Source organism: Galeopterus variegatus, unplaced genomic scaffold (assembly GCF_000696425.1).
Source record: "Galeopterus variegatus unplaced genomic scaffold, G_variegatus-3.0.2 Scaffold139, whole genome shotgun sequence".
Taxonomy (NCBI): domain Eukaryota; kingdom Metazoa; phylum Chordata; class Mammalia; order Dermoptera; family Cynocephalidae; genus Galeopterus; species Galeopterus variegatus.
Genome location: NW_007726250.1, coordinates 427,420 through 438,904, shown reverse-complemented (window position 1 = coordinate 438,904; position 11,485 = coordinate 427,420). Strand labels below are relative to the sequence as shown.

Here is an 11,485-nt window from a genome sequence, read left to right as displayed (position 1 = left end):
TTCCTTCTAGAGGAACTTCCCTTCATCGGATAAGGGAACTTCAGAAAAAGCACCTCTCTGTACTTTGGAAGGGAAGGGGAGTGGGCAGAAGGTCAGAGAGAGACCTTGGTTGTGAGGCTTATTTCTGAGGCCTTTCAATCTCCTTTGTTCAAAGCACTCAGCATGCCAAAGTGCCATATTTGGGGGTATCATTTTCTGAGCCCCAACACTATTACACTGGGCATTAGGTTTCAACATAGGAGTGGTGGGGGTGAGGGACGCAAACCTTCAGACCGGAGCACCCAGTTCTCCAAGCAATGGAGTGGTAGACTCGGGATGACAAGCCCGAGAAGCCTGACTCCTGAGCTGGGCTTTCATCTACTTCACAGTGCTGCCCTGAGACATCAGAGCTTCCCCGTCATTAGTATTTTTGGTGTTTTGTTTGTTTGGTTGGATTTCTTTTTTCTTTTTTTTTTTTTTAACAGAAACTCTTGCAAGAAAATAGGCCTATGAGCTCATCTTTGGAGGTGGCCACAGAGACTCAGCCTCAGCCACCAGCCAGACATGAGAAAGCAGGATCCTAAGTGACAGGAGAGGATGAAGGCAAGCTGAGCCCAGGGGACTCGGGGCAGAATACAAAGGGACCAGGGTGAGGCCAAGCGAAACCAGCAGAGCAGATGCCTGGAGACCCCCTAACTGGGAGGTCCAAGTGGGTCTGCTGAACTTGGGAGGGACGAGTCACTAAGAGGGCATTCAGCCCTCGCTGGTGAGTTTCAAGGTCAACCTGCTCCCGTCCCCATCACCACCCTCGTTCCTTCACTCTACCTCATCCCGTCTGCTGCTCCAGTGCCCCATTCACTTGCCGCATGCACAGTCATGCATTGTTGCTAGATGAGTATTTTTTATGCCAGCTTCTGTAGCAACGGAAGGGACTTTGTGTTCTCTCTTCCCTATCAACTCACCTTCTTTTTGCCTCTCTGCCTCCCCAACCCTGGCAGTAATGGCTGGCTCAGATCCTGGGTTTGCACACAAAAGGATGTCACAGGAACCTGCTCAACCAGATTCCAGCAGGAAGGAGAGAGGCCCAGGAATCCCTCTTGTGTCCCCCTCAACGCAAGTCCTTGGAGCTCCTTCAGGACCTCGGAACCTGTAGGAGTTCTGGTAGCCTGGTTCGCCCATCTGAAACTGTTTTCTTTTCTTTTCTATGTTTGAGCTGCTATTTTGAAAGTAATGCATATGCATTAAGTACAATTTCTTTTTAAATTCAGGAAAGTAAAAAAATAGGAGGAAGAAATAACACACCAACCAGGAGTGATGACTGTTGGCGTTTGGCATAGAATTTTCTTTCTCTGCTCCTCTTTGGGTGCTGTAGTGCTGGCTTTACATAGTTGTCATTAAGAGACTGCCTGCTGGGGACCCTCCCGCAAGGCTGCATTATAAAATATATATGTTTCTGCAATGCACTGAGTTTTCTCTCTCTTTAATTCCCAATTTCATCATCTGCCTACAGATCTGTAACTTTCCATCTTGCTGTTTTCACTTAGCAGTATTTTCCATTTGATGCTTTTCTTCCTTTTCATAAGCATTGTTTTTTTATGTTGCAAAATATTCTCTTGACCATATGTACAGTCTTTTAATTAGACAAAGTTTAATCATCACTCTTTCTGTTTTAAGTGTCCAAAACCAACTCAAACTGGCTTACACAAGAAAAAGAATTTGTTGGCACACATACTTAACAAGCTTAGGGGAACAGTGGGTTTCAGGTATGTCTGGATCCAGAGGGTAAAAATGTCATCAGCATCTGTCTTTCCATCTTGCAAAAAGGCATTCGCCACACAGCACCCCCAGGTAGGCTCCCACCTTGGAGCTGCAGAGCGGGAAGGGGTGGGGGGTGGAGGGCAGCAAAAGCCCAGGATCCACTCTGATTGGTCAGGACCAGGTCACACATTTTTGCCTGCTGCGGTTGCTATGGGAGCTGTGTGGCATGAGAGGAGAAAGGAGATAGAAAACGGAAAGCAATGAATGGTACGCTATTTGCCCCTTTCATGAACATTTTCAAATTTTTTATGACGTATAGTGATAAATGAACATCTGTGTGCCAAATGCTTTTTGCATGATTATTAGAATTCTTTCCTTAAAACAGAGTCCTCAAATTGGGATAGCTAGGAGAAAGCAGAACGACCCTCTACAGGGAAAGGAGGACTTTTCTCCCCACCTTATAATAGAAACATATATCATAAAACTTTGGAAAAGATTTAAAAAGTGCCGGGGAAAGAGAGCCGCAATCAGCGTGCTGGGACAGGGCCCTCTGGTCTTTGCTTTGTGATCTGGAGGTTATAACCAGTTGTAGTCCTGCACCCACACCATCCATTGCCTGCTTTTGTTGTTCTCTTTTCCTTGTTCTTAGAAGTTTTTCATAAGCATAACTATGAACATACAAAAAACTACATTTTTTTTTTTAGTGTTTGAAAATACTTGAGTGTATGAGCATCCTTAAAGTTCTGAATAAACATCAATAATAAAACCTGGCACAAAATAGTCACTGAGTTTGGGGTTTTGTTTTTGTAGAATGGCTGGGGGGAAAAAATAATAAGAGAATGCGCTTATTTGCTGCGTCCCATTTCTGAATTTTGGTTTCCTCAGCTGCAGAAAAGGAGTAACCTGCATAAAACCCAGGGCTCCATTTGGGCCGGGACTTACAGTGCCCCATTCCCAGAAACAGCAGTCTGGGAGAAAAATACCCTAGAAAGAAATTCAAATCCTTACTAAAGCTCTTGGGGGCAGGAGAGGTTCATTCTCCCTTTTTCTTTCCTTCTTTCTCTCTCTCTCTCTCTCTTTTTTTTTTTTTTTTTTTTTTTTTTTTTTGGTAGCTGGCCAGTACAGGGATGGAACCCTGGACCTTGGCGTTATCAGCACCACGCTCCAACCAACTGATTCCTTCTTTACCTACTTCTCTCATTCTCAAGCTCTCCCCCATGCAGGGCAGAAGCTCTCAAACACGCGCGTCCTCTTCCCCCATCTCCAGCCCCTTACAGTGATTCCTGACTCACAACCCAAGCAGCAATTCTGCCCTCTCTGCACGGTGACTTCCCCCCACACTGCTTTCCCTGCCATGTCCTACTTTTCTGAAGCGTGCCCTCCCGCACCACCTAGAATTCTTGTGAACAAATGCGTTCACCTCTTTATATCCTCTCACCAGCTAAATATTTGCACTCCTTGCCAAGAGAAACCCTTTAACAATCCATGCCACCCCAGGCAACCCAGCCCCCACCCCTGTCCTCCCCCCTTCTGGGTTGAGTGGGCTCTTCATGGCCTCTCTGAGGCGGTGCAGGCCCTGCCTCTGTGGCCAGTGAAGCCAGGAGTCCACCGTCAGTTGTGAGATGCAATCTAGGCTTCAGAAAGGGGAGGCAGGTACACCACGTTCACAGCCCCCCGGGGGCAAGGAGCTGCTACGTACCCCTTGAAACCACAACCCACACAGCACGAGGCTTTTCCAAAAGCATTGAGCCTTCTACAGTGGCTGGTGAATCTGTCCCACCCATGCTGAGGTCCGTGACAGCAGCAAACGTGGTCAGCGGTCCTGCTCATGACCTTCCTTCCCGTACAAAAAGCAAATTAGGGATCGCAAGCACCAAGCTGAATCCCGGGCTGGCTGGGGAGGAAGGAGGGTCCCTGATCAGGTTTGAGAACCCCCAATTGTGCAGATCCACCAGCACCTGACTGGCTGGGGGGGGTCCTCTAGGGGCTGAAGGACCTTCATGTGTCAATCAGGCATCCCCAGGTCACTATCACCAATCATGAGCTTCAGGTGGCCCTTGATTTTGTGATGAAATGCAAGCTGTTCTCAGCTGTACATTACACTCATTTGGGCCTAAAATCTAACTCACAACAGAAAGAAAACGACAAGGCCATTGTGTGCTCGTCAATTCTCAACGGTACATTCAAAGAAATAGCTCTCTGGAGGGAAGTCTATCTGGAAGCAATTTGAGCCTTTTCTCGGCCTCTCAAAAAAAAAGAAAAAGGTGTGTGTCAGGTGGGAGAGGGGGAGGATGGGAGTGTATTCTTTCTGTTGTTAATTTTTCTTTTATATTTTATTTTCTAAATTATTTATAAGTATATCGAAAGCAAGGATGCGTCTCACATCTCTTCACATCTCATGGCAGAATGCCCTGTAAGTACTGGGGGTGCAGAAGGTATTTGAGCATATTGATTTTTTATCCACTTTACTGAGGTGTGATTGGCATACAAAATGCTGCAGGTATTTAGAGCACCCACCTTGCTGTGCTTGGAAATAAGTATACACCCGTGAAACTGCCAAACCATCATCACACCATCAACACTATAAACTTACCCACCACCTCCAAAAGTTTTCTTCCATCCCCTTTGTTTCTTTTTTCTTTTTTTCCTTTTGTTGTAAGAATGCTTAATATAAGATCTTCCTTCTCAGCAAATTTTTAAGGGTACAATATGGTATTATTAATCATAGGCCTTATATTGTACAGTAGATCTCCAGATATTTATTTTGCATAACTGAAAGTTTATACCCTTTTCCTAACACCTGCCCCATTTCTCCCCACTCCCTGCCCCTGGAACCACATCCTACTCTCTGCATCTATGTGTTCGACTATTTTAGATCCCATGTATAAGTGAGATCATGTGGTATTTTTTCTTTCTGTGCCTGGCTTATCTCACTTAGCATAATGTCTTCCATGTTCATACATGTTATTGCAAATGGCAATATTTTCCTCTTTTTTTTAATTTTTAAAAAAGATGACCGGTAAGAGGATCTTTTTTTTTTTTTGTCTTTTTTCGTGACCGGCAACGGGATCGCAACCCTCGGTGTTGCGCCCGCACCGCGCTCAACCAGTGAGCTGACCGGTCTCCATATGGGATCCGAACCCTCGGCGGGAGCGCCGCCGCACTCCCAAGCGCCGCACTCTACCGAGTGCGCCACCGGGCCGGCCCAAATACATTTTTTTTTTGTCCTTTTTGCGACCGGCCGCACCGCGCTCAGCCAGTGAGTGCTGTGAGCGCACCAGTCATCCCTATATAGGATCCGAACCCGCAGTGGGAGCGCTGCTGCCCTCCCAGCGCCGCACTCTCCCGAGTGCGCCACGGGCTCGGCCCAGTAAGAAGATCTTAACCCTTGACTTGGTGTTGTCAGCACCACGCTCTCCCAGTGAGCAAACTGGCCATCCCTATATGGGATCCGAACCCATGGCCTTGGTGTTATCAGCACCACACTCTTCTGAGTGAGCCATGGGCCGGCCCAATATTTTCTTCTTTTTAAAGCTGAATATTATTTCATTGTATGTATACACCACATTTTTTTATCCATTCTCCCATCGGTGGACATTTAGGTTGTTTCATATCTTGGCTACTGTGAATAATTCTGCAATGAACATGGGAGAGCAGATACTTTCTGAGATGAAGATTTCAGTTTCTTTGGATATATATGCTGAAGGAGGATTGCTGGATCAAATGGTAATAATATTTTTAATTTTTTGTGGACTCTGTATTGATTTCCACAATGCACCAATTGGTGCAAGTGGCTGCACCAATTTGCATTTTTCACCAGCAACATAGAAGGGTTCCAATTCTTCCACATCCTCACCAGCTCTCTTTGTCTCTTTTTTTTTTTTTATAATAGCCATCCTGACAGGTGTGAGGTGATGTCTCATTGTGATTTTGATTTGCATTTCCCAAATTATTAGTGATGTTGAACAACTTTTCATATACCTATTGGTCATTTCTATGTCATCTTTGGAAAAATGTCTATTCAGGTCCTTTGCCCATTTAAAAAATCAGGTTATTTGTTCTTTTGCTTTGAGTTATTGGATCTCTTATATATTTTGTATATTAATCCATTATCAGATATATGATCTGCAAATATTTTCTCCTGTTCCTTAGGTTGAGTTTTCAGTTTGTTAATTGTTTCTTTTGCTGTACAGAAGCTTTTTAGTTTGATGTAACCCCATGTGTCTATTTTTGTTTTTGTTACTGGTACTTTGATGTCACATCCAAGAAATCATTGACCAGTCCATCTAGAAGTTTTCATTATGTTTTCATCTACAAGTTGTATTGTTTCAGGCTCTATGTTTAAGTCTTTAGTCCATTTTGAGGGTTTTTTTTTGTGTTACATGTGTGATAAGGGTCTGATTTCATTCTTTTGCATGAGGATATCCAATTTTCTCAGCACCATTTATTCAAGAGACTATCCTTTCCCCATTTGTATATTCTTGGCACCCTTGTCAAAGACCAGTTGACCATATATGTGTGGGTCTATTTCTGGGCTCTCTATTCTGTTTCATTGTCCTATATGCCTATTTTTATGTCAGTACCATACAGTTTTGATTACTGTAGCTTTGTAATATGTTTTTAATTCAGGGCATATGATACCTCCTGTTTTGTTCTTCTTGCTCAAAATTTCTTTAGATATTCAGTTTCTTTTCTGGTTCCAAATGAATTTTAGATTTGTTTTTTCTATTTTTGTAAAAAATGCATTTGGGATTTTGATAGGGATTGCATTGAATCTATAGGTCACTTTGGGAAGTATGGACATTTTAACAATATTCTTCCAATCTGTGAACACAGGATGTTGGCCATTTATTTGTGTCTTTCTTAATTTCTTTTGTCAACATTTTGTAGCTTTCAATTTAGAAGTCTTTCACATCCTTGGTTAAGTTTATTCTTAACTGCTTTATTCTATTTTATGCTATTGTAAATGAAAGTGTTTTTTAATTTCTTTTTTGAGATAGGTCATTGTTAATGTATAGAAACGTAACTTATTTCATATGTTGATTTTGTATCCTATGAACTTACTAAATTTCTTTCTTAGTTCTAACAGGTTTTTTGGTTTTATTTTTGGTTTTTTGTAGAATCTTTAGGGTTTTCTACATATGAGATTATGCCATCTGCAAACAGAGATAATTTTCCTTCTTCCTTTTTGATTCGGATGCTTTCTATTACTTTTTCTTGCCTAATTTCTCTAATTCAAGTACTATGTTGAACAGGAGACGTGAGTGGGCATCCTTGCTTAAATGGAAAGTGTTCAGCTTTTCATCTTTGAGTATGATGTTAGCTGTGGGCTTATAAATGGCCTTTATTGTGTTGAGGTAAGTTTCCTTGATATCCAGTCTGTTGGGAATTTTTATTAAGAAGAGATGTTGAATTTTTTCAAATGCTTTTTCTGCATCTCTTGAGACCTTTTACCTTTTATTCTGTTAATGTGGTGTATCGCATTGATTGATTTGTGTGTGCTGAAACATCCTTGCATTGCAGGGATAAATTCTACTTGGTCATAGTGTATGATTCTTTTGTATTTCTAGTGTATGATTCATAGTGTATTCAGTTTGTTAGTATTTTGTCTAGGATTTTTGCAACGATGTTCACCAGGGATATTGACCTGTAGTTTTCTTTCCTTGAGGTATGTTTGTCTGATTTCATCAGGGTGATGCTGATGGAATGAGTTCAGAAGTGTTCCCTCTTCTTCTATTGTTTGGAAGAGTTTAAGAAGCATGGTATTAATTCTTCTTTAAATGTTTGTAGAATTCACCTGTGAAGCCATCTGGTCCTGGGGCTTTTCTTTGTTGGGAGTTTTTGGATTACCCCTTCAGTCTCCATATATGTTATTGATTTGTTCAGGCTTCCTATTTCTTCTTGATTCAGTTTTGGTAGATTGTATGTATCTAGGAATTTCTCTATTTCATCTAATTTATACAATTTGTTGACATATAATTGTTCATAGTCTCTTATGATCCTTTTTATTTCTGTGGGATCAGTTGTACTGTCTCTTTTTTTCTGATTTTATTTATTTGCATTTTCTCTCTTTTTTCTTAGTCTAGTTAAGGGCTTGCCAGTTTCCTTTATCTTTTCAAAAAAAAAAGAACAACTCTTAGTTTTGCCAATTTTAAAAATAGTTTTCCTATTCTCTATTTCCTTTATTTCTGATTTAATCTTTATCATTTCCTTTCATCTGCTAATTTGGGGTTCAATTTGTTCTTCTTTTTCTAGTTACACCTTGAGGTGCAAAGTTAGGTTGTTTATTTGAGATATTTCTTCTTTATTAATGTAGACATATAGTGCTATAAACTTCCCTCTTAGTACTGCTTTTGCTTCATCCCAGAAGTTTTGGTATGTTATGTTTTTATTTTTGCTTGTCCCAAGATATATTCTAATTTCATTTTTATTTCTTCTTTGGTCCAGTAGTTGTTCGAGTGTGTTATTTACTTTCCATGTATTTATAAACTTTCCCATTTTCTTTCTATTATAGATTTCTAGTTTAATTCCATTGTGATCAGAAAAGATACTTGAAATGATTTCAATCTTTTTAACTTTATTAAGACTTGTTTTGTGACCTACTGTGTAATCTATCTTGGTAAATGTCCTGTGTGCACTTGAGAAGAACGAGTATTCTGCTGCTATGCAGTGGAATGTTCTATATATATGTCTGTTTGGTCCACTTGGTCTATAGCGTTGTTCAGTTCTGCTATTCCCTTGTCGATTTTCTATCTGGATTACTTACACATTATAGCGGGATGGGTAGTAAAGTATCTTACTATTATGGTATTGAAGTCTAGTTAGTTGTTTTTTTTTTTTTTTCCTTTTTGTCTTTTTTTGTGACCGGTAACGGGATCACAACCCTCGGTGTCACGCCTGCACTGCACTCAGCCAATGAGCGGACCGGTCTCTATATGGGATCCGAACCCTCGGCGGGAGCGCCGCCACACTCCCAAGCGCTGCACTCAACCGAGTGCGCCACCGGGCTGGCCCTAGTTAGCTGTTTTGATACTGGGTGCATGTATATTTATGAGTGTTATGTATTTCTGTTGAATTGACCCTCTTAACATTATGTAATGTCCTTCTTTGTCATTTGTGGCAGTTTTTGACAAAGTTTATTTTGTCTGATATAAGCATAGCCACCCCTGCTCTTTTGGTTACCATTTACATGGAATATCTTTCCCCAACACTTCACTTTCAGCGTATGTGTGTCCTTAAATCTAAGGTGAGTCTCTTGTAGATAGTATATAATTGGGTCTTGTTGTTTTGTTGTTTGTTTTATCCATTCAGCTACTCTATCTTTTTTTTTCTAACCCATTCATGGATAATACTGCATCATGGATAATACTGTGCCCCTCACTACAGAAATCAGATGCTTGTTCCCAGCCTCTCTGATGCAGAGTCTGCCAAACACATGCATACACACTAGACTCCAGATCACAAGGCCCGTCCAGAATCTATTCTCGGGACAGTGGAAGTGGCTACATCCCATCTCCAGAACCAACAGTAGCAGATGATCCAGGAGTATGTCCAGCTCTGGTAACATTGGTTCTGCCCTCTGTGGTGTCTGGACCCATGGTGCCTAAGACACTTTTCAGTGTGATGTTGGGTGTTGTTCCCGGGCCTGTTGTTTCTGGATACAGACTGTATACAGACCCATTTTTCTTCTCCCCTAGAATGCCTCTGAGCTCCCTAACATTCTTCATACATTGCTTTCCTGACTCAGCTGTTTGGGTTCATTGGTGTGATTAGCTGCTAGGAATGCTGACTGGCTCAGAAATGGTACTGGTTCATGTAAGTGAAAAGTCCAGGGGTGGCTCTGCTTCAGGTGTGACTGGCTCTAGATGCTCCATCATATATTAGCAGGACTCTTTCTCGCTCTCCCTCTCGGGTCTGCATTTCTCTGGGCAGGCTTCATTCCCAGGCAAGACCCACATACATAGTGGAAACGATGACCCCCTGAGATCTAGATTTACATTGTCCTTTAAGCTAGCAACCCCAGAGAAAAGGGATTGCATCCATTTCTCCTGCAGAAGTCCTGGGGATGATGGGTCTGATTCGGGTCGAACACCTCTGCCTGCAGCAACCAATATGGAAGAGGTTCTCAAATTAATGTCTGAGAGCCTACGTGTCTCACTAGTTTTTTCACGTGGGGAAAGTCCAAAATGGGGAAGTCCAAATGGCTTGTAAACCACAGTAACCTGGTCAGGCATGGGTCAGCACGAGTCATGCACCTGCCCTGTGGCAGAGCAGGGGAGGCCATTCGATCGACATTCTCACCAAGGGTGGAGCCACAGAGCCAGAAAGAAAATTATGTTGGGCAGAGTATGAAAGTTGTCCACCATGCCCTTGTTCCTAACGTCACAGATGTGGCAGGCCATGGCTGATGGATATAAGGGGAGTGTGAGTGTGGGGTCAGGTATGGGATGAGTCAGCGAGAGAGCTGGACTGGGGGACAGGGGCTCTGTGGAATACATCCTGTTTATGTATATGATGCTTGGACCCCCAACCCAACTTCAATAACCTCACCTGCAAAAACAAGCTGTGCCACCCAAAATAGAGGCCCGACAGCCAATTCATGGACCCAAGATTGTGCCATCCTGAGGGAGAATGCCCAGGACGTGAGAGCACCCCACTTGGGGTAAGGGACATGAGACTGTGGGAATGCATGAGTGGCTCACAGCTATCTTTCCTTCCTTTGTCCACAAAATGCAAGAAACAGACCTCTTCCTTTTTCAGTTCCTGTGCTATGAGGGTGAATTCCAGCAGGCCTGAAATTAAACTGAGCTATTGTGCTGAAGTTCCTGCTTGGCAATGACCTTGGTCAAGGCAGGAAACCTACTGATGAGTACTGTCGCTCTATAACCATGGGTCTGAGGAGGATTTTTGGGGTGGTTTGTATCTACTTGTCAGCACTGTTTATTGATAACAGTGAGATTGATGATTTGGTTTCAGTGAAACCCACAGAGGGCTCTGCTGTAGAGGCTGGTTATGTAACCAGAATTTGCCCGTGTAACCAGGGAAACATAAAATTCCCCAGCCAAGACCCTATTTTGGGCTCCTTGGTTCTGAGTTGTGCATTCCACAATGGCCATGCAGAAGAGAGGACAAGGAGAGCCCTCACCTGGCCCCACCAGACCTCCTGCTGTGAGACGACGTCAGCTGGGGGTGCACACCTTTGTTTCAATGTTGTTGCTGTAGAGTACCCCTTTTCCTGTAGTAAACTGTAGATTTGTAAACGCCATCATTGGGAGCTCTGTGTGTCTTCTTTAGCAATCAAACCCCATTTAACTGCCGTGATTAATGCAGTTCTTGATGTTAAAATGGCTCAATTCTGTCTAACTGGGCTGGAGAAGCCATAGATGTATTAGTCTTTAATTTTTCAAGCTAATGCAGATGCCACTCTGCTTATAGAGGATTCATGTTCCTGGGAATTGTAGCCCCAAATCTTAGGGATCTAAAAGATCAAGTTCAGGTTTTCCATCAGATTTGAGAAGTGCAGTCAATTGATCTATTGAGCTGGTTAAACCTCGGCCCTTGGGCACCAGGGTATCAGGGTATTTTTAAACTCTTGGGATTATCCACCCAGCTACTCAAAGTTTGCTCTGAGACTGGCAGCATGGACATCACCTGGGAGTTTGGTTGGCATCTCTGGGGAACTCTGTCCACGTTAATATTTGAGCAGTGCTGGTCTATCACAAAGTGTCGGGATCACAGTTGTGCTTTA

General features: G+C 42.7%; 1 protein-coding gene across 1 annotated transcript in view; it reads left to right on the top strand.

Moving 5' to 3' along the window:
* The window catches only part of APOL6 (apolipoprotein L, 6), a 4,890-nt gene extending 4,857 nt beyond the window's left edge, over positions 1–33 (top strand). Inside the window, exon 4 of the mRNA XM_008590214.1 lies at positions 11–33. Coding sequence (XP_008588436.1) covers positions 11–33 — 23 coding nt within the window. The remainder of the gene's footprint in view (positions 1–10) is intronic.
* The last annotated feature ends 11,452 nt before the right edge of the window (positions 34–11,485 follow it).